The following is a 24,400-nucleotide window of genomic DNA, read 5'->3' as shown; positions in this document are numbered from 1 at the left end:
GGACGGTGCATCTAGGTGGTTTCCGGGGACAATGGCCTCTTCTTCAATTCCTCCTAAGAAAAAGAATCCTCGAGCGGAGTCTACTCCGTCTCGTATGAGCGCCGCAGATCTAGTGGATCTGGCGAATCGCTTTCCCTGGATCAAGAACTATAAGACCCATCTTGCCGCATCTCATCAACGTCCTTCCTGTCCGCCTAGCAGTTTCCTTACAGTATACTATAGTCACGTGGAGAGAGGATTCCGACTTCCTCTTCCAAAGATGATGGCGGACATCCTCTCCTACTTTGACATCACAGTCAGCCAGCTACACAAACATATCCAGAGGCCCATCATAGAAGGACGTCCATTTGCCCTCTGGGGAATAGACATTGTTGGCCCATTTCCTCCGACTCGCCGACAGAGGAGGTACGTGGTAGTGGCGGTGGACCATTTCACCAAATGGGTAGAAGCCGAAGCTGTTTCCTCCATTACTGCAGAACGAATGGTGGAATTCGTCAAAGACAACATCGTGGGCAGATACGGTGTTCCACATACCATCATCACCGATAACGGAACACAGTTCAACTGTGGCGAATTCAAAGCTTTCTGTGAAGGGTTGGGCATCCTGAACAGATTCGCCTCCGTTTATTATCCCCAGTCCAACGGGATGACTGAAGTTACCAATCGGACGATCGTAAAGGGGATAAAGAAGAGATTGGGAGAGCATGATAAGAAGTGGGCGGACCAGCTGACAAGCGTTCTATGGGCTTATCGCACCACCCTAAGGACGGCCACAGGGGAAACACCATTCGCCCTATCTCATGGTGTCGAAACCGTGATCCCAGTCGAAATACAGGTCCCCAGTGATAGAGTGGCCTTTTATTGTGAAGAGGACAACGGTAAACGGCTAAGGAAGCATCTAGATCAGATAGAAGATCGCAGGGACCAATCCTATGTGGACAAGATTGGGCTCAACTGGACGGGTCCATATCAGATAGTGGACAAAATTGGATTCGCCACATTTAAAATCCAAGACATGGAGGGAAACACATTGCCACGCACATGGAACCTCCAAAATCTCCGCAAATATTTTGTCAGAAAATAAAGTGTACACACGGTCTTGAGTACTCTTTTTCCTTTAATAAGCTTTTTCCCATGTGGTTTTTCTTATTAAAGGTTTTAACGAGGCTCACCTATAAGACCTACTTGCTGTAATAAAGCATCTCTCCCATTAATAAACATCATTTGTTCTATTATCTATGTTCTTTTTAAAGTTTATTGCAGCAATATCAATATTCCAGTCTTAAAAAGAAGGGGGGCATCCAGCGCTCTCCACATTTACAACGTATCGTTATCTTATAGCTACTTTCTTTTCGCCTTAAAGACATAAGAACATCAATCTTATGGGCGGATCCGTCTCTAAGCGGATCCCAATCTCCAATAGAGTTAAAACGATCCTTGGACGCAAGGTCTTTACACTCTCTTATCCTTCCCAGAGAAGGATTCACAAGTCATACGGGCGGATCACTTCACCTCAAAGATAGGTAGCAAATTGATCCCCTGGGCAGCTTTACTTCCTCTAGAAGGAATAGAACAGCTTCTAACCTTCACAAAGGTTCATACAATGGAGTATGGCTGGCCACCTACTCCAAATCCTAGATGCCTATATATATTTCCTTACGCAAACGTAAAGGTAAAATAACATAGCTTCCATAAAGGATTAAAACAAATTGTACTTAAAAGCGTTTTTACAATGTCACAAATAAAAACAAACTAAGTAACAATGGGAGCATCCTCCTTTGCGCTTTCCTTGTTCACGGCGCTTGCTTGGGGATCTTCCTTCTCCACATCCACAGATACGCCAGCCGGAGATACCTCCTTATCCACAGAGGATGTGGGACCAAGGGGAAGAGTCTTGTCAAGAATCGGACCTTCATCCGCCTTAGAGGGCACCTCCTCAAGCTCATCTAACGTGACAGTAGTGGACGGCTTGGTTTCCTCCATAAGCCCCTTCATCCATCTCCGAACATAATCACGGAGGTACTCCTTAACATCTGACATTTTGTTGAAATTCGCCACATCCTCTGGTTCGGGGATGGCGAATTACGGATCTGTGAAATTAGTCTCAAGATGCGCCAATGAGAAGTACGCCATGAGCATTTCACCGTAATAAAAGGCTTGCTCACCCGCCATATATTCCGCTTCTCCAAGGGCGTCCTCGTGATTTTTGGCATCAGACACGATCTTTGCTTTTAACTTCTCAATTTCTGCGTCCCTAAGAACCAAGTCGGCTGTGGCGGAAGCAAGGTTTGCATTAGCGGAAGCGAGGTTTGCATTAACAGAAGCGATATTCGCATTGGCTTCCGCTACCTCTTTCTCTAACTTCTCGATGGTTGCCTTATCCGCCACATTTTGAAGGAGCTCTGTTTCCATGGTACGTATGCGAGAATACAACTGTCAAAAGCTCAACAATTCAGTCAAAAAGCAAAAGGGAATGGAGGACCAGTATTTTCTGCAAAACGAAATCCTTGCCAAAGGAACTCACCATGAGGAGCTCCGTTTTCCCCTTTTGCGCATGAATGGAACCAGGAATCTGGTTATGGTTCCTCTGCACTTCGCCCACCTGACCCAAGGCCTCATCCAAATCGTTTAGGATGGATTCATTCTCGAAAGATCCTTGGGCTCCAAATTTGGCGGACCAGTATCCACCAATATCGGGCTTCGCCGTCTACACAAACGTTCAAAGATCAGAACTCAAGCCCAAAACTTGATGAACAAATAAAGATCAAAGGTAACCTACCTGTGCAATCTCCCCAGCAGGCTTGGCGGACCTCAGGGCATCCGCCATAAGCTTAAGACCTCCAGTGGTGTTAGGCTTCCTCCTCTTTAGGGGCGGCTCAACCACCGTTTCTGCAGGACGTTTTCCAGTATCCGCTTGAGAATTCGCCGCTTGATCTTTCTTGCGTGCTTCAGCCTCCAGAAACTTCCTACGCTTCTCTGCAAGAGCATGATTGGCCTTAGATAAACCCCTGCCAAAGAAAACATTAAAGTAATCAAAGTTCACGAAGAAACGAAAAGTACCTTGGTCAAATTGCGTAATCTTTGAGTAAATGAATTGATCCCCTTCCCGGCGAATCAATGGAATATCACTCATCATGAAAGCTAAGGCATCCGCATATGTCCATGCATCCGCCTTGATTTGCTTCATGAGCTTCGCCACCTTCTCATCACTATCTGTTAAAATTCGCATATCGCCCGCCATATGTAACGGCCTGGGATTCCAAAACGAAGGAAAACCCAGAGGTTCGCCATCTTTTATCTTCACGTAGAAGAATCTCTCATCCCAGCAATGGACATTGGACATTTTGTCACTAAAGGGCGAATATACTCCGAATTTGGCGAACGTAAGGTAGGATTCGGACTTCCGTTTTGATGGTTTGTGAAAGGCTCTAAAGACACGCCCCGTATATACTACTCCTAAATTTGAGGCGAGGTAGCAGTCTAAAGCGATGTCCAACCAGCAGTTGGGGTGTAGCTGGCTGACTGTGATGTCAAAGTAGGAGAGGATGTCCGCCATCATCTTTGGAAGAGGAAGTCGGAATCCTCTCTCCACGTGACTACATTATACTGTAAGGAAACCGCTAGGCGGACAAGAAGGACATTGAAGAATAATTAGAAATCTAGAATATATTTTCTAGGGTTTATGATTTATGAATTGGAGTCTAGAATTTTTAAAGTATGATGTAAAATCATAATATGAAGAATAATTACATATTAAGAATTAAGTTTGGTGATATGACTTAGTTATAATTTTGTCTTAATTATGATATTCATGTATTTGACCCATAATAATATTATAAAAGATTTAAGATAGCAAAATACATATATTTTAATATTTTTAACATTAATGTCCTTAAAAAAACTAAAAAGATACCAACAAAATAACATCAACAAAAAAGTGTCTAACAAAATAACATTAATATCCTTAAAAATAACATTTTATAGTTTTAGATCATTTAATATTCTATTTAAAATTTTAAAAAATGACCGGTCAATTATATAGAAGGTGTATAATATTTATCATGTTTCATACTTTGGTATACAATATTCATTTTTTCATATAAAACTTCACCACTTTATAGATGATCTCACACTAAAGTGTACAACTGGTAAAAATGATAGATCAATCCTAGTAAACCTGACACATCATCCATTAGAAACCACAGATTTTTTGGTCCATCATATTCATGCATTTACGATTCATGTGACGTTATTGATACTTCTGAAAGGAATTCTATTTGCGTGTAGCTCTCGTTTGATACTGGATAAACGAATCTTGGTTTTCGTTTTTCGTATTTCCCCTTAATTCAAATGGTATTACTTAAACATGATCCTGATAAAAAAAATGGTATTACTTAAAATTAGAAATATAAAATTATATTTATGGATATTTTATTTTTTATTGGATTTTTTTAATCATTGAACATGTATGTATTTAGAATTTAGAAAAAAAATTAAAAATTGATTATTTATTATTTAAAAATAATAATAAGATGATTAAATAAATAAATATTAAGCAATTTTTTAAGTAAAATATTATGAACTTTTAAAATTTTAAAAGTTATATTTTTTACTTTATTCGATTTACAGCTGAATTATTCCTCTGATATATTGACACTTCATTAATTATGGTTTTTTTGTTCTGTTTCTAATAAAATTTGTTTTGAAAGTATTTCTAATATTTTTTTTTTTTTTGATGAATCATTTCTAATAATTATTAAAGAACCATATTTAATTTAATTTAATTTACTCCATAAACCTGTCGTTGGTGAAATGGAGGGAACATAGTAAAATTAGAATAGCGAAAGGGTATTTCAGTAAAAGGGAAACTAACGGCAGCATCTAGATGAACAAGCCTGTTAACAACCTACACCTCCTTATTATTTCTTGAAAACGGATTCAAAATCAAAGCTCAATTGAAAGGTAATCTGCACACCGGAGACGCCGTCGTAATTACGCCGGTGCCTCCGCTGAGCTCTATTTCTCCTTCTCTCTTTCTGACCTTTCACAATGAGACGAGTTCCTGGCCTTTCTGTACCTGTAGTCGTCGTCGTTTTCGCCATCATCTACATTTACTTCACCACGCTCTTTGTTTTCATAGACGGTTGGTTCGGTCTTATGTCTTCTCCGGGAATCATGAATGCTATTGTTTTCACCGCTGTTGCTCTCATGTGTATATTTAATTACGCTTTGGCCATCTTCTCCGATCCGGGTCAGGTCCCCTCCACCTACATGCCCGATGTCGAGGACGCCGATAACCCTATCCATGAGATTAAACGCAAAGTACTGTGTAATCTTTATGCACATTTATTTATACGCTTGGGTGAAGATTCTTGGTTTGATGAATGCCTGTTGTCCTGTTGAAATCATATATAACGCCCCCATTGTGCATTTGATCTTCATTCCTTGGAATTCTTGGTAGAATTTTTAATTTCATGTCATATTAGCTGATTTTTCCATAGGAAATGTTATGGTCTGTTATTTTATTTTTGTTATTTTGATCAGTAACAAGCTTTTAATATCAGGTTGCTTCTGGAGAATTTGATATGATTATAATCTTGAATGAGTGATTAATAGAACGGCATATGGTTGCTTAAATTTTGTGGTTGTCTGTATTCAAGATTCTGAATGGTTCGTATAGAATCTTTGCATTCTTATATTCTCAAAACGGCAATATGGTTTATCTAAAATAGGAAAGGAAGTTTGTGAAAGAATTCAAAAACGAACTTAAATGTATCCTGGATCTATTGATCTTTTTTATTAGACTACACTAATAAGAAGCTTGCACATGTTAAGGGTTTCCATTTGTTCCCTTCACATCCAAGATGGTGGTGTTATAATTTCACCATCAATTATTCCCTCTGTTATTTGTTTTTTGACACCCAATTGCCGGTCTTGAAATTTGTTCTTTGTGTCAGATCGGTATCTTAGATGCATGAATGAACAACAATCAATGGAAGTATAGGTTGACATTGCAATGTACTGCATTTTGCTTGACGAAATAGGTCAACAAATTAGAAAATTCATTCAGTTCTTGGTACTCAAACATTGTCGTCTTCTTCTGTACGATTTTGATTTTTGTGGCTTGGAAATAGATGCTCTTGGATCGCCATGTAAATAAATATAAAGAATACTAAAACTGCATGTCTTTTAAATTGAAACTAAAATCATATCATAATGCGCTTTAATCAAGTGTCTAAAGATTCTTGTTTCGAAAAATAAGCTGAAAATTTGTGCATTTAAATGTCCAGTCAGTCATACATTCTTACATTAAGTAGTACTTTGGATTCTAATCTTCAGTGAATGCATGTGTAACTGAGGCAAGAAATATAGTGAATGATAGTCTAGAAAACTAAACTGAGCTCTCCAGTTATGCTTGGAAACTATAGCCTGACTCATATTCTCTTGTGAATTTGCAAGACGTGTTTTCTTTCTTTGTGCATAGAAAATCGTAATTCCTTTTGGAGATACGCATTAATCTGCTATCTATGGATTTAATTGCATGCATCAGCTGAATTGATGGAAGATTAGAATCACGAGTTCAGCTTTTGCATATGTAATCTTATGCAAATTTAGTTTTAAGCTGTGGTTGATTAGATGTTAGCTTTCTTACTACGTGATTCTTTTTGAATGACTCTTCAAATATGTTATGATTTGTGCTATATCTTAGGTTCTGTTTCTGATACAAGTATATTTTAAATTATATTTGCATTTGCATTTTCACTGTAATTTATTTTCTAAATGTTCGTGGTCAATGTTTAATAGGCATAAAGACATAGTAATGCAATTTTATGGGTCCATTGAGCAAGCTGCATGTGCCAAATCCTTGCAGACTGCAACTAAATTCAATAAAAAGTAATTGCATCAACAAGAATTGAGGGAATGTTTTGTATCAGCTGCTATTGCTTGTCTAAAATCAGTAAGATCATTTGATAGCAAATAGACTAGTGATTTTAAATTAGTTCCTAATAACTCACTGTTGATAGTCATGCTGCTTGGTTTATGTTAGATAGTCCTGGGAATACTTATAAAATAGAAAAGAAGATTAGACTTCATGATTTTTTTTTTTTTTTAATGCAGTCAGATGATTTGTAAGATTAAATTTTTTTATATGTTCACGGCCTTAAATTGCAAATTTTGCTGAAAGTACGCAATTTTGTCTACAATGTAGAGGCTTGTGTGTTGTTACCTTTTCATGACACTTGTTTGGAATTTTTGCAGGGAGGAGAATTGAGGTATTGCCAGAAGTGTTCGCTCTTCAAACCTCCTCGTGCACACCATTGCCGTGTTTGCAGAAGATGTGTATTGAGAATGGTATGCATGATCTATACTCTATTTTCTTAGTTGCCTCATCTCATATATTATGGTTAGATTGTTAAAGTGCTTTTCTTGTTAATTGGAAGGATCACCACTGCATTTGGATAAACAATTGTGTAGGCCATGCAAACTACAAGGTGTTCTTTGTGTTCGTCGTGTATGCTGTCATCTCATGCATCTACTCCCTGGTATGTCATTTTATCCACTTCAAACATGTTTTGAGAGACTTCAGTCCCAAAATATAATGTTCATTGCTGATCAATTCCTGTGCTTGACTATGTGGCTTATTGTTATTCTTTACTTCGTATGAATCTGGTCTTTTGACGCAGGAGCCTAATTCTTTTCTGAAATACGATTTTTATTTAAGTTAGTGTTTCTTATATATTTGGTTTTGTGTTTCTCGTCCATAGGTTTTTTATTTATGGGTTAGGATTCCTTTCTGGTCAACGATTAGGCTTTAATTTAAATGGACCGGAAGTAGTCAGAATAACAAGTGTATTTTATACAGAAAAGTATTCTGTTGAATCATAATTATTTAATGTTCTATCAGTCACAGTCTGTTCCATACCATTTTATGGGTTTCAAGAATCTAGGTAGATCATGAAGTTGGAAAAGAAGTTGAGAACTTGAACTTCTTTTCCTGATTTGGCAAATTGAGTGGCACATGTTGGCAGGGAGGAGCTGTAATTTAAGTTACTTATGGACTATTGCCTGGATCTTGAAGCCAGTTTGGGAAATTACTTAAAATGGAACCCATGACAAAAAAAAAAAAAAAAGGATAGAAAGGAAAAATCAAAGGTGCTATGTATAAAAATTCAAATTGAGGAATACTGTTCTTAAATGATGGAAGTGCTTCAACAGCAATTTTCAGTAGAAGGAGCCTAAATTAGCTCTTGGAAGCACATGAAAACTAAGCTACAGATTTTCCAGCAGCTGATTATACAATGGGAATTATATAAGAAGTTCCATTATTTGAAGTAAATTATGTCTGTTGAGCACACTGCTGAGTTTAATAAACACAAATTTGAGTTGGCTTATCTGAAAGCAACCAATATATCTGGCAGGTTTGAGTCATTATTACAGAGAAGATGGGATAGATTTGTCTGTGCAAAACTGTGGACGCTCATCAGTATTTTGATAGTTGAAAAACAAAGAAATCTTGGAAGATTGATAGAGTATACTTTTTTAGAAGTTGAAGAACAAGCAATATTGAACCAAGAAAGAGTAAAGTCTTATGATGGAAAAAATAGTTCTAGTAGGTCCACAACCAAAGGAGCTGCAATTATTGATTTGATATTTTACTTGTTGAGAGAGGGGGCATATTCTATTGCTTGTCCACACTATAGTGTGAACTTATGCAGAAGTTGATGGGATAGCTACAACCTGTTGAGGAAGTTGATATTAATCCAGTGCAAGGAGACTCCTTAGTTTTATGAAAAAAAGTAATGACAGAAACTATCAGAGAGGAAGATTGTCGTATTGTGATCTTGTCATTGATGGGGGAAGGATATCACATCAAAAGAGACAATGGAAGAAGATGTTTATGATTAAAAAACATCCATTCACTATTGGAGCTAATTCCTTAGTTTTGGCATAAAGGATTGTTCTGGAAGTATATTTAGGAGAATCGTTTGCTTGAGAAAAGTGGAAGTAGTGATATTTGTAGGTTTCTTTTCTATTGATAAATGTTGATGAAAATGCAATTTGTAGAATATTTAGTGTTGTTGATTAAGCTATTGCATTATGATATAGAATGCATTTGGGAAGTAAGGCCATGAAGATACAGTTTCTTGCATCTACTCCACAAGGGGAAGAACGTTTGGTTGAGAAAAGTGGACAGTAGTGATGTTGTAGTTTTCATTACTACTGATAAATGTTGAGGAACTGCAATTTGTGGAATATTTAGTGTTGTTAATTAAGCTATTGCATTATGATGTAGAATGCATTTCAGAATTAAGGCCATGAAGATACAATTTGTTGCATCTACTACATAAGGGGAAAATTATTACGTGATAATCTTAAGAAGGCATCAATAGTCATTTCCAAAATCAGATTAATTTAGGAAAGTTGAGTTGCTGTTTTCTGTTGTTGTGAACTTTATTGTTTATCTGATAATGGAGAGCAATCCTGTTAGGAACAATGTTGCTGATCCCATAATTTTTGGCTAAATAAAAGCCAAAAACAGAGGAAAACCAATCAAGCCAACCTGACAATCCATTCAATTTGGTACATCCTTGAGATTGGTATAGTTCAAGTCTGATATTTTAAAAAGTTTAAGTTTAAACGGAACCAACCCATCGACAGCCCTAGGGATATAGATGCAGGAGCCTAGTACTATTTGGAATAGGATAAGGGTTAGTATGTCTTTCATTTGTAATTAATTTTCCTTTTTTATCAAAGATTAAGGTTTGCTTTTATTAGTATAAATAGGCAAGTATGTGAAGCAGCAGTTGCATTTTATTCAAAGTTTGTTAAAACCTTTTTCTTTATATCATTCCAATCACAATCACTTTTTTTATTGTTTATCCTGGATTTTGTAAGGAGGGCGAGCCTTGGCGCAACGGTAAACGTTGTTGTCGTGTGACCCGGGTTCGAGTCTTAGGAGCGGCCTCTTGCCAAATAAATTGGCAGGGGAAGGCTTGCCCCCAGTACACCCTTGTGGTGACACCCCTCCCCGGACCCTCGCTCAGCGGGGACGCGTAGTGCGACCGGGCCGCCCTTTATCCTGGATTTTGTAAACCCTTTCACCATGACACTTTCCTCTTGTAACTTCTCCAGTTATGAAATGAAGTTTCCATAAACATAAAGTTTTGTCCTGATAATATTTTTATTCTCCACCCGAATCAATTTGTCAGGTCTTGCTTTGTGGTAGTCTAACCGTTGACTCTCAAAAGGATGACCAGCAAGCTGACAGCTCTATGAGAAGCATATATGTATGTACCAAAAACCAAATCTTTCTGATGTTCTTTGCAAGCAATACTTCTAGGATTGATATGCTTATTGGCATTTACTTTTTTGGTCAGGTTATTGCTGGGCTGTTATTGATCCCCTTAAGCATGGCACTTGGAGTTCTTTTGGGTTGGCATATCTACCTCATTTTGCAAAATAAAACCACTATTGAGGTTCTTAGAAATTAATCTATCATCTCCATTTTTCTGTTACTTTTTTAGTCAACTTTTCGGTCTTAATAAAGATGAGCTCGTTTGATTTTTGCAGTACCATGAAGGAGTGAGAGCTATGTGGCTTGCAGAGAGAGGCGGGAATGTCTACAAGCATCCATATGATATTGGAACGTTTGAAAATCTGACAACAGTGAGAACTTTGTGGCCTTTCTTAGTTAGAGTTCCCTTTTTCTTTTAGATAAGTGGTCTGCCTAGGCATGATTTGTTTACCTACTCACCAACATAAGTGCATTTAGACATTAACTTTTATGATTCATGTACTTGGTGCTGTGGTTGTAAATTGTGTATTTAAGTTGGTTACTGTTTGACTGGTTGCAGGTATTGGGTTCAAATATATTCTGCTGGGTGTGTCCCATATCAAGACATATGGGTTCTGGTCTTCGTTTTCGCACAGCGTACGACAACCCTAGTAGCGCAGAGACATCGCAATAACAGTGTTCTGGTTGGGTGTGTAGTTCGACTGACAATAGGAGGATGATAAATGCTTGTGGTGTATGAATATGTAAAGGGTGAAAAATCCAGGAGGTGTCTGATTAAAGTCAGGTGAGAATAGAGGAAAGAATTCTCGCCATCTTTTTCAGTTTTCCTGTGGAGCTGATTCTGACAAACAAATGTGCAGTTGATACTTTTTTGTGCATAAAAAAAGGGAGATTTTGATACCAACAAGAGTATGTACTCTAGAAGAGATTGCGAGAGATTTAACAAAAGTCTTTTGTAACTAACAACTGTAATCTTTGTAGCATAAACAAAATAAACACGAATTTAATACGATTCACTAAAGATAATTATTGCTTCTTTAAATTTTGGTCTCCTAATTTTCTTGTGGAAATTCAATTTAGAGAACCGAGCAGTGTCAGGTTGTATGTGATGCGAAAGATCTCAAACAATTCTTGATTGGTGAAATGATTCTGTTTGAGAAGTGACATGCCAGCCGGGACACTTTGAATCCAAAACTACCAAATTAGTTTTTGATCAGAATAAATTACTTCTATTCGTAGTTCCTCTTTTGTTTTAATTATTGACCACACATGTCCTTCAAAATAAGTCTCCCTTTTCTACAAAAAGAACCTCGATTATAATAAGCATAAGCATAAATTTGGTTATAGTGTCTTACATTCTCAAGTCCATAAATGGAATTTGTAAATCTCATTTACATATTGAGATGTAGAATTTTCATATTTTGCCATACACATTCTTAAGCAGATTTTCATTAAGAAAAAATTTCGATGCTAGGCAGCCAAGGGCACGATACTTGAGCTCAGTTGATGAGCAGGAAACAGTCTGCTATTTTCTAGTGCGCCAAAAAACTATATTTGGGCTGAGATATACTGCAAAATCATAGGCTCCACCCCAATTGCTATCAGTAAAGCCTGTAATTGCAAGAGATCGGTTCTTGTGAAAAAGAAATCCATGAGATGGTGTTGAATGTAGATAGCGCAAAATCCCTTTCACCACCTTCCAATGATCAACTCGAGGACAGCGCACACATTGGCTCACCTTATTGACTCCAAAGCTCACATCCGATCTTATAATGCTACAATACAATTGCGGGTCATCAAACGGATCTCCTTGATTAATTGTTGACCTTTAAGAAGTACAAACGGGGATTGAGATACCCTTTGTACCTGTCATTTCTGCCCTTGTACCAAGGGACATTTATATCCGTTAAAACTTATTTTTGATGCAGCATTCGCTAGGTACGCCCTAGCCTAATCGGTTGTCTTTCGACTGCATCCATGTGCGTGTAGTGAAAATTCTCATTCTGTTCATAGGTGGGATGTGGAAGCTTAATTTCCTTTTATCATCTTCAAAATCATTTTAAGTGGTTCAACTTGGAGTATCAATTTTTCATTGACCACTTGTCAGTTTTTAGGTTTATAATATAATGTTAAAAGATCTCATGATATAAAATACATTGACATATTTCAAGTTATTCAAAACTCTATTTATCCGTTACATATTTAAGCTTTAAGTTGACAAAAAAAAAAAAAAATAACAAACCAAAATTTGTTTATAATTTAGGCCTAAACAATATGCAGCCCCCTGAACTTGTCAATTTTGGTCATTTTGCCCCCTGAACTTACGGGACGACCTATTTGCCCCCTCAACTATTTAAAAGTTGTATTAGCAACCTCATATTTTCATTATAATGGAAACAAAATGAAATTCCAACATTAGTACAAGTGTTCATGGAAGTATTGGAACCAGCCTGCATATATATAACCTCATTTGCAGCTTGTTTCAGTAGTGCATAACCATATATGCAATTTTTACAAGAGAACTTGTGTATTGTCTATACTAACCTCATTTACAGCTTATTTTAGTAGTGCACAATCTTTTTTTTATTATGACCTTGGTGCTTGCAATGAGAAATGTCATAATTGGTTCCGATATAATGAAAATAGGGGGTTGCTAATACCACTTTTAAATAGTTGAAGGGGCAAATGAGTCGTCTTGTAAGTTTAGGGGGCAAAATGACAAGTTCAGGAGGCTGCGTATGGTTTATGCCTATAATTTATTTTGGATATATATAATTAGTTATTTATTTATTTATTACATCATCTCGTCAGATCAATTTGAGTATTCCAGTCCAACTAAGTGATTGTGAACTTCTATAAATCTGGTTTGATGTCCGGTCTAATTTTGATAACATTGTTTAGGACTCTTAAGGCACAAAAAAAAAAAAAAAGGTTGAAAATGTATAAAGAAATAAATAAATTTATACAGGAAACAAGATAATACTTCCATATTTATATCCATGTTTTATGGACTGGTTTTATGAAATAAGGAAATACGACTAATCTTACGAACAAATAAGGAAATACAAGGCACAAAAAATTTAAAATTGTACTATTTCTGCTATTGACTGATATAAAACCTCGTAGAAGGTAGTAAAAAGATGATTAAAAATGTACTATAGCAAAACCTCTATAAATTAATATTCGATAAATTAATAAACTCTTTGAAATAATAATTTTTTATAGTCCCGACTTGGGCCAGTTCAAAAAATGATCAATTTTAATAAATTAATAAGATAATAATTTTATGGAACAACCCTTTATAAATACATTGTATTATTACCTCTATAAATTAATAATTTCTCAAATATATATAGATATATATACTTAGGATAATTTAGCAAAATATGAATTTATAGTATTTTGTTTTTTCTTGAAATTTAAATCTAGTTGAATTTTCATCCCTAACTATTTTCAGTGCATTCAAAAGTTCCAATGTATCCTTATCAAATTGTAAAAAAAAATTGTAAAGAGTGGATGATGCTATAATTGCTTCCTTTCTTGTGATTGGTTTCAAAGGTACCAAATCATCCACAGTTTCATCCTCAATTGAATTTTGCATAACTCTCGATACAATTTCTTTTAAACTTTGGACTTGTAAGCATTCATTGTTTTCACATGGATAATCTACTATTTGATTGACATTCATTTGATTGCGGTAACAGATTCATCCCCTGTACGAATTTTGCAATGTTTGAAACAGGTTGCTATTGAAACAATTAGTAATTTAAAATTTATTTTAAAAAAATTTAAAATCACTCTATAAATTAATAATTATTAATTTATCGATTAATTAATATCTGTATAAATTAATAAAATTTCACGATCCCAACGTTATTAATTTATAAAGGTTTTACTGTATTTTTTTTTTATTTACTTTATTGCCTTTACCCTCGTATATGCGCATATTGTAGTAACTTCAGATACATAGATAACACAACCTAATTATACTCTTACCAAGAATATCCTTGGCTACTTAAAATAGTTTTAATCTCTCATATCCCAAAACAAAAACTGCAGCTGCAGTACTCTGAATTAGGGTACAAACGAGTCGAACCGAGATCAAATAGGGATAGGCTCAGCTCAGCTCCAGAAGTTCGGAGATCGTGCTCGAAGCTCACCGAATCTGGAATTTTAGAACTCGGCTCAAGCTTGATATAGGTTTGGTGGCTCAAGGTTGAAGCTCGTCGAGCGGTCCGTTTTGATTTTTTTTTTAACAGTTTTGAATAAATTTAATTGTACCTGATTAATATTTTATCTAAAATCAGCCTTCCAATGAAGTAATACCAAATTTAAACTCCAAAAAAACAAATATAACATACAATCTACAATAAATTTAAACAAACTAATAATATTAAACAAATATAAAATCTAACAATTTCAAATTTAACATATAGTCTACAACCATATAGTTTCAAATTGAGTTTTAGGCCAAACATTTATATATGGTTCGAAGTTATTAAATAAAAAAACTAATAAAAATATTACAAAATTAAAATATATTAAAATTTAAAATAGGCATTACACTCATTTGGCTCCTCAAAGTAAAGCTTCAATGTCAATTAGAATCCTAAACTATCAAAATCATCAATTAGGTCCCTAAACTAAGCAAAAATCATCAATTGAGTTATCATCCTATCCTAAAATCAGAAATTGTGACTATTTCATATAGACATTAATAATCTCTGTATTGGTTCAAAATTAGTTTGGGGAAGAAGGTCTGAGACTGTTCAACCGAATGATTTTCGATGAGACCTCAATTGATGATTTTTTATTTAAAATGAGGACTCAATTGATGATTTTTGCTTAGTTCAGGGACCTGATTGATGATTTTGATAGTTTAAGATCCTAATTGACTTTGAAATCTTTGTTTCAGGAGTTAAATAAGTATTATGCCTTTAAAATAAAAATCAATAGCATATATTATTAAAAAACTCTCAAGTCTGCTCACGAGTTTTCGAATCAAATCCAAAGAAGCTCAGATTCGGGTTCATTAATGCTCGAATCGAGCCCAAATCATCCAAACTTTGATCAAATTTTTGACCAAACCAAACTCAAACAGTTTGTATACTTAGACATACTCATTTGCACCCCTATACTGAATGTTGTTTACAAATCTTTAAAACTTCCATTTCTTTTGCTCTAAGTTTTGATTGGTGGCTATAGGATTGATTTCATCGATTCACAAGTAAGTTCTTAATCTCTTTTATATATATTTTTTCACAAACCTCTTATGTTGGACAAACAATTACGTCTGCCTTAATAATGTTAGATTCTCAAGAAAAACAAATCGTCTGTTTTAAGAATGTTGGATGTGATTAACCAAAAAACAAAATGAACACATAAAAATATACGAATAATAAAACTAGAAATTAAAAGGAAAGAATTAGACAAATCTGAAGCATGTATTAACAGTTTCCTTAAGACAGATGTCATCGATATTGACGATCGTCTCCCAGGAAACAACAGATTACGCAAGCGAACTCAAACCGTGTGTAGGCTCGTTATCACCGGAGTAGAAAAACAAGAACATTAGGAACAGATGGATAACATAAACATTCACACAAATATTTATTTTAACAACAACTTATGAATTTGGCAATCCATTCTATATAAATAGAACTCGAAAGGATATATCTTATACATATATTTCTTTATATTAAGCAATTTGAACTTTTTCCTGGTCTTCGCACCACATTTTATGTGGATTGCTATTCACCGCCTCCTATTAGATACTTTTGCCCTTTTCATTTTTTCAACAAAAAAAAACTGAAATTCTCTCAAATTTCTTAGAAATTCAAAAACTCGAATAACATTCATGGCTCCAAAACACGGTAGAGGAAAAAGAGCAATGATTAATCGGGTAAGTCTTTATTATTGAAAATCGATTCGAAATCACGAGTTCAGTCTCCGGATTCGGAAACGGAACTTGTTGAATATGTGCTAAACGGGTAATTCACCCATATCGGCCCTAGGGCCAAACGGATGAATTACCCGTTTGGTACCTAGGGAAAACGGCGATTCACCCTTTTTCTTAGGCAAAAACAGGTGAACCACCCGTTCGGCCCTAGGGCAAATACGGGTGGTTCACCCGTTTCGGCCTAGGCGAATTGGTGTGAATCACCAGCCCAGGCCCTTTTCATTGAATATATATATATATATATATATATATATATATATATATATATATATATATATTAGAAATTTAAATGTTGGGACGCCCGTAGGGTGCGATAAATTATAATACGGGAGACGGACTCTTTTTTCCCTAAGGAAAAAAGGGTCCAAGACCTGTTTTGTATGGGCCACCCGTTTAGGCAAAATTCAAACAAAAAAAATACGAATTTCAGGTTTAATTCTGGAAATTTCAGAAGTTAGAGGATCAAACCATTATCTCGTCTTCAAAATCGTCCATTTTCGGAGTTCTCGGTTCCATTTTTTGAGAAATCCAATTTTTGGCTAGAAAGAGAGAGGAAGTTAAGTTTTTGAATGAAATAATGAAAAAGGCGAAAATGATCAACAGGGGACGGTAATAAATAAAATAGGACGGTGAATAGGAAAACCAATTTTATTTTGAGTAACATAACATATATGGTCTATTGTAATGCTAAATGCCTATATTGCCTTCTAATTTATGTTGATATTTTGATATCTCAAATTTAATTTTTAATGTTATTTATATCTAAATTTTAATTTTACATTTAATAATGCTATTAGAGTGTTTATTTCTACTTTTAACCTGTTTTTTTTTAAAGTACTTTTAACCTCTTGTTTGCTGTATCTCAACATTATTTGGTAAAAAATAAAAAAAAGCTCCTATTTGCTGTTGATGGATGAAAAAGCTACTTTTTGAAACAACAAAGGGCTGATGTTCAACTTTTAATACCTTTAATACCTTTCAAAATTGAGGTGAATGAGTTGCATGAAATTTTAGAATAATTTTTTTTTTTTTTTTGCTCATCAGCCTGTTTCTTTTTTTTTTTTTTCCTTGGCCTATTTCTTTTTCCAGTACTTTGATTATGCATATATTTTTTTTATGGTTTTCAAATACAGGTATAATTCTATGTCTCACTGTTATGTTTTTTTTTTGTCATGAGTTTGATCTTTTATAATAATTAAATTATAAATATTTTTTTATGGAAAAATGAAGTTATTTTTTTTTTTGGTAAGAAAAATGAAGTTATTTATAAATATTGTTTTTGTATTTTTATTTAGTTATTTAAATTATATTGAGGGATAAAGGTTAAATTTAACCCTAACTTTCAAGCGAAGTGCAGATTTAGACATAACGTATGAAATAGTGCAAATTTAACCACAACATTTTCAAGCAAGATCAATTTTAGCCATGCGCTATCGAAAATTTGAAAAGCCCAGTTTGAGTTATTTGACTGTCACATCAGACTTTCCAAATAAGTTTGTAAATAAATTGAAATAATTTTGTATATTTTTTACAATTTTGTTTTGCAATACACTAAATAACTTAGACATAATTAATATTCGGAAGGTCTGAAGTGACAGTTAAATACCAATCAAACTAGTTTTTCTAAATTTCTAACATAGAGCGAAAAATGATCTTCCTTGGAAACATTAAAATTAAATTTGCAAAATTTCATACCTTAAGACTAAATTTGCAATTTATTTAAAACATTAGGATTAAATTTGATTTTTATCCCTTACTTTATTATTTTTGGAATTAATTTTATATATTTATTTAAAACTGTATATATTAGTCATTTTACATACTAACAACAACATCCAATCATAGTTTTACCAAACACTAATAATCAAGCAGCAAACATTAAACAGCAAACAGAAACAGCAAACAATAAACAGTAACAGCAAACCGTAACAACAAATAATAAACCAAACAGACCCTTAGTTTAAACAAAATAAAAGTTAAAAAATACAAGGACTAAATAGTCTAAGGATTTTTCATAATGGAAAAAGTGTAAAGACTAAGGCCCTGTTTGTTTGGAGGAAAATATTCTGCAGGAAAATATTTTTCCAATTTTCCAGTGTTTGTTAGGACAGAAAAATAAGTCAAATAAGTGGTAAGTCAAAGGAAAATGAAGGAAGAAATAAGGGAAAATGTTTTACACTTTTCAAAAAGGTAAAACATTTTCCCCAAAACATACGCGTTTAGAGAAAAATGAGGAAAACGTTAAAAAATGTAAAAATACGAAAAATATGAAACACGAAAAACCATGAATTAACGTGAAAACGTTACAAAACACAAGAATATGAAAAAAACCCCGTAAAAAACATGAAAAGGTGAATAAACACGAAAAACGCAAAAATGCAAAAAAAATCAAACACTTGAAAAAGTGACAAAACATAAAATATACAAAAACGTGAAAAATACAAAAAAACACAAAAACGTGAAAAATACGAAAAACACAAAAACGCGAAAAATGCTAAAACACAAAGACGTGACAATACGTGAAAAACACGATAAACATGAAAAGATAAAAAATGCAAACAAAACACGAAAACGTAAAAAACACGAAAACATGAAAAATACGAAAAACATGAAAAACGTGAATAACACGAAAAAGTAACAAAATGCAAAAAATAAAAAACGTGAAAAAAAAAGAAAAAGGAAAAACCGGAAAACTAAACGTGAAAAACTGTTCGTGATTTTTGTATTTTTACACTTTTTGTGTTTTTAACAAATTTTCACTTTTTTGTGTTTTTTTCATGTTTTTCTGTTTTCTTTAATTTTTTAGATTTTCGTGTTTTTAACGTTTTCGTGCTTTTCACGTTTTTTTTAACGTTTTCGTGTTTCCCACATTTCTATTCCATTGTTTGCTATTCTATTCATTTGGTGCTTAATTTGTGCTTAATACATGTGAATCTCTTTTTTTGTATTTTATATATACAATTGAAAATAACAAAATACATAAAATCTATATTTAGTGGTTGGAAAATATTTTCCAGTGTTGTTGCCAAACACAGAAAAATATTTTATTTTCCTCCACAATATTTTCTATGCGTAAAATTTCCTCCCAAACAAACAGGGCCTAAAATAATGCAAAACCAATAAATTACTAAATTCTTTTACCAAAAAACACTTTTTGGATTTGAAATTTGGGAGGAACAGTTAGAGTCCGTTTTATATACGGTTGGTTTGCGGTTTGTTATTGGAAAAAAAACAAACAAACAGAAATATGGAAATAGCAACCAAACGCTCTCTTATTTTATTTCCTCCCATTGAAACATTTATTTCAAAATTTTGAGTCTCCCACCATTATTTTAGGAAAATTTCCTCCTACTCATTAATTTGTCCTAATTTCACTCATTAATTTCTCCTAATTTCTCTCCCTTTCATAGAGCTCTCTCAATTTTATTTAAGGAGAGAGGCATAGTCTCTTCTATTTAGGTCTACCACTCGCCCAACTTCTTTGAGCCATGGCTTATTAGCTTTTTCCACAGGCTGCCAGTGGTGATGGTACCTCCGCCTATGCGGGCTCTCTTAGTCATTAATATTAGTCTGATTCTGCGTTTTGACGATTGGAATTAATTTGATCCTTGATTTCAGAGTTCCGGCTCTGAACCCTTGATTCAGGTAACCAGAATCCACCTTCTTCTCTTCATTGCGATATATGTGTTTTGCTTAATTCATAATAATATTGTGTCTGTTATCGTTTTCGGAGTTGCGGCTCCCTTGATTTTGAAGTTCTAGTGTATGTTCTAAATTGACAAGACTGCGTTGATTGATTGTTTTGTTCGACCTCTGTAATTTTGTCTAGCATCCGTTTTAATCTGTATGGCGAAATAGCATCCCATACACTAATTTCAGGAGTTTGATTCCCTGATCGTTCAGTGGACTATCATAATACTGAAAAAAAAATCCTTAATTTTGTAACTAGTTAAATCATCTACCCTAAGCATATCTTTAGCCCTGTTATAAAGAAATTGATGAAGAAGAATCGGAGGAAACTAGGCGAAGATGAAAAGGAAATTAAAGAAGTAAGATCTATTTGCATTATCATGTCTCTGAGATAAGATCTAACTTGTCATGTTTTGTTTTTTTTATGGTTTAAACCTTTATTATCAAGATCATGGAGAATTAAGTATATGATGAGTTTGGCAACTTGTTTGTTTTCTTAGGGGAATTGATTATATGATCATTGTATTCGTATCAACATCCTTACTCGTACAAAACTATTAACATATTACATGACATTAATTAATTTGGTTGACTCCTCATCCTAGTAGTATAAAATATAAAAGTGAAAAATCATAAAAGAGCAGTGCAATAGTTTCTTTTCTTCAAGAAAAAAACAAGCTTATTTTCTTCATCATTTTTTTGATTTCATATGGCTGGTACACACTTTGGACAAAACAGTTTCAATATGATATTTACAATGAAGAAAATCTATTTTCATTGATTAACATATTTCCACTGCCACGCCATCAACATATCTATATGTATTTAGTTTTAGTTTTCAACTTTTCTTTTACCATTTAGTTTTCTTAAAAGACACGAAAACAACAAAACCAACTTTTTTTGTTTTATTTTCAGATGGGACATGTTTATCTCATACTAGTGTCAAATGTCTTGGATCAGATTTAAGACTAAAAAAATCAATACATGTTTTTAGAAAGTGAACTCCTAAGCTATCAATACAACATCGTATCTATATCATGAGTGGATTCTATCATTTATTTGATCTTGCGAAATTTCTTCACTGTCCTGGGATGTGCATTGAAGACTACTACTCATTTAATGGATATATCAACAATGAGATTAGAAATGTATAAGGGGAGTTGTTGTTTAGAGCGAAACGCATCAAAATATAACTCAATATGACATATAAGATTATAATTTTCTTATGTTTTGATTAGTTAAAGAAAATTGGTCCTTTTATTGCTCACTATATTTTGTGATAAGATTACTTTAAAGAAGAATGTCTCACAACCAACTCTAATGCGGTATTGGATGAAAAGATTAAAGTTGGATGCCATACTGTTGTCGTAACTGGGTATGAATATTGGCATGATGAGCAACTAAAGCTCAAAGGATATTTGAATTTTTAAAATAATTATGGGGATAATTGGGGCAATAACGGGTTTGGCAAAATGGAGTTCGATGTTGTGGATATGATGCCTTTTATCAAGACTGATCTGATCAGTAGAGCTATATTTTGATTAAAGCTAATACTCTAAAAACACAACATCTAATATAAACCTTAAAATACAGCTCTGCCGATCAGATCTTCCATGATAAAAGTCATCATATCTACAATATCGAACTCCATTTTGCCAAACCCGTTATTTCTCCACTGATCCCCATAACTATTTTGAAAAATCCAATATCCTAAGTTTTAGTTGCTCATCATGTCAATATTCATACCCAGTGACGACAACATCGTGACATCCAACTTTTTCATTTTCATCCAATACCATATTGGAGTTGGTTGTGGAACATTCTTCTTTAAAGTGGTCTTATGGAAGAGTATATTTAACAATAAAAGGACCAACTTTCTTTAACCAATCAAAAGATGGGAAGATTATAATCTCATTGAGTTCTATTTTGCTACTTTTTCCTCTAAACAGAAACTCCCTTTGTACATTTTCAATCTCATTATTGATATATCTATTAAATGGGTAGGAGTCTTTAAGGTATATCCTAGGACAACTAAGAAACTTCACAAGATCATGTAAATGATAGAATCCACTCATGCTATTGATACAATGTTGTATCAATAGCTTAGGTGTTCGCTTTCTAAAACTAGCTCTTAATTTTTTCAGTCTTACAACCGATTCAAAGCATTTGACACCAGAATATAAACATGCCCTATATGAAAAGAAAACAAAAAAAAAAGTTTTTGTTGTTTTAGTATCTTTAAAAAAAAAAGTTAAAAATTAAAACTAAATACTTATAGATATGTTGATGGCGTGGGGAGCGATAATACATTAATCAATGAAAGTGGATCTTCTTCATTGTAAATACCATATTGAAACTGTTCTGCCCAAAGTCTACCAGCCATATGAGATAAAAAAAAACGATGAAAAGAAAATAAGTATGTTTTTTCTCATTAAAGAAAAGAATTGATTAAACTTGATGTAGAAGCAAAAATAAGACACAACCCTTTTATAGGCTCATGATAACGTGTTTAGGGCTCACACATGGAGAAAAAAAGGTGGTTTAAATTGTATTAATTGTACAATTGATCGAGAAAGGACCCAAGGAAGAAAAATGGAATGATATTATGAGTGATCTTAGGAAATAAATTACGATATAAAACTAAGGCATAATAAATATGGTTAAACTATTAGAATTTTATTTTTATTTATTTTAATTATATGTATACCACCTATAATTACTTATTTATTTGATAAGTACAAATAGTATGTAATTAAGGATATTTACTAATGTTTTTTAGCATAAATTAATTGATTAATTGATACGGATCGAAATTGATATGAGGATTTTAATCTTAAAACCACAAAAATGTTCCTTCTCAAGACTATGCTTGAAGGAGTTAATCCCAAATAAGATGAACAAAAACTCTCAAATGAGGCTAGGATTTTTAATTTCATAAAAGTTGTCATTCCTTACAAATAAAGAGGTTTATATACCTCCCCTTAGGTTAAGTAAAGATACTAAAATGCCCCCACTAGGGTTACAAATTAAGTAGAAGAGAATAGATAGAATGGGGTAAGTAGTGTAAATGGAAATAAGGAAAATAAGCCTAATGGCAAAATAGTAAATAGTGTAGTGAAAAACTGTATATAATGAGATGTCAGCCCTTATCCCCTCTAATTCCAGCTTGGTGAAGAAGGCAACACAAATGACCCACACACCGAGTCACCTATCTCACACGGCATGCGAGTGTGATTCTTCTTCTTTGTGGCCTTTTTGTCTCCCTTCGCACGACTACCACACGTCGAGCCCAGTTGAAACGTTGAGTGGAAAGTGACACGGTGTCACATCAGTTTTGTCTTTTTTGTTGTTTCAGATCCTCTCGTCGGGCCCGTGTTGGAGATGTCCTCATCATTCACCCCTTCTTCAAAGGAGTTGGATCCCAACTCATTCCTTGTAGTCTCAAGATGTTCATCCGGTTTCCATAAGCTTAAATCCCACACATTGAATGATTTTGAAATCTTCCGAAGCCAATTAGGGAGGGTGATATGATAGGCATTGACACTCACTTTCTTAGTGACCTTGTACGAGCCGTACCTCCTCAATTTAAGCTTGCTACTTGGGAGCACTTGCAAGCGCCTATTTACTTAGATATACCATGACTTCATCCCCCACCTCAAATTGAAGATCCCTTCAGTGTTCATCCACTCTAGCCTTGACCTTGCTATTCTTTTCTTCAATACTTGACCTCACCTCTTGATGCATTTGGTGGTAGTCATTGGCTAGATGTTGGGCAGCCACACTCTTTTTTTCCCTTTCGAAAGGTCTCTTAGATCAATGGGATGATTTGAAGTTTTTGTGCATACAACCTCAAAAGGTGATTTCCCGGTGGTATAGCTCACGACAGAATTGAAGGCAAACTCGGTTTGTGCTATCACATAGTCCCACATCTTGGGTTTGTCTCGACATTTACTCCTCAATAGATTGCCGAAAGTCTAGTTGGACGATTCGGTTTGCCCATCCATTTACGGGTGAGCGATAGTGCTAAACTTCAAGGTTGTGCCAATAATAGCCCACAAGGTATGCCAAAAATTTCTAACAAACTTCGTGCCCTATCTGGCACTATGCTCTTTGGGATCCCATGTAGCCTCACACTTCACGACAAAACAACTTAGTTATTGTCATAGCGTCATTTATTTTACGATAGGGGATGAAATGAGCCATCTTGGAAAACCGATCTACAACCACAAATATGGAATCCATACCATGTTGAGTCCTCGGTAGCCCCAACACAAAGTCCATGGAGAGGTCCTCCCAAATAGATTCCAGCACCGACAAAGGCATAAGTAAACATGCATTGGAGGCATGCCTTTTATAAGTTTGGCAAATTCCACATCTCTCCACAAGGTAAGCCACATCCCTCCCCATCTTCCCCCAATAGTAATGGGAACTCACGGCTTTGAAAGTCTTGTCCC

The 24,400-nt window shown here is 34.4% G+C and overlaps 1 protein-coding gene across 1 annotated transcript; it reads left to right on the top strand.

Moving 5' to 3' along the window:
- The first annotated feature begins 4,914 nt into the window (after positions 1 to 4,914).
- On the top strand, positions 4,915 to 11,338 carry LOC136207193 (probable protein S-acyltransferase 16). The gene is made up of 7 exons (XM_065998498.1): positions 4,915 to 5,322; positions 7,261 to 7,353; positions 7,443 to 7,544; positions 10,212 to 10,289; positions 10,380 to 10,478; positions 10,573 to 10,668; positions 10,857 to 11,338. The coding sequence occupies exons 1-7, from the start codon at positions 5,050 to 5,052 to the stop codon at positions 10,968 to 10,970; spliced, it is 855 nt and encodes a 284-aa protein (XP_065854570.1). The 5' UTR covers positions 4,915 to 5,049; the 3' UTR covers positions 10,971 to 11,338.
- The last annotated feature ends 13,062 nt before the right edge of the window (positions 11,339 to 24,400 follow it).

The sequence above is a fragment of the Euphorbia lathyris genome, chromosome 9, assembly GCF_963576675.1.
Source record: "Euphorbia lathyris chromosome 9, ddEupLath1.1, whole genome shotgun sequence".
Taxonomy (NCBI): Eukaryota; Viridiplantae; Streptophyta; class Magnoliopsida; order Malpighiales; family Euphorbiaceae; genus Euphorbia; species Euphorbia lathyris.
This window is presented reverse-complemented; position numbering and strand designations above follow the sequence as displayed.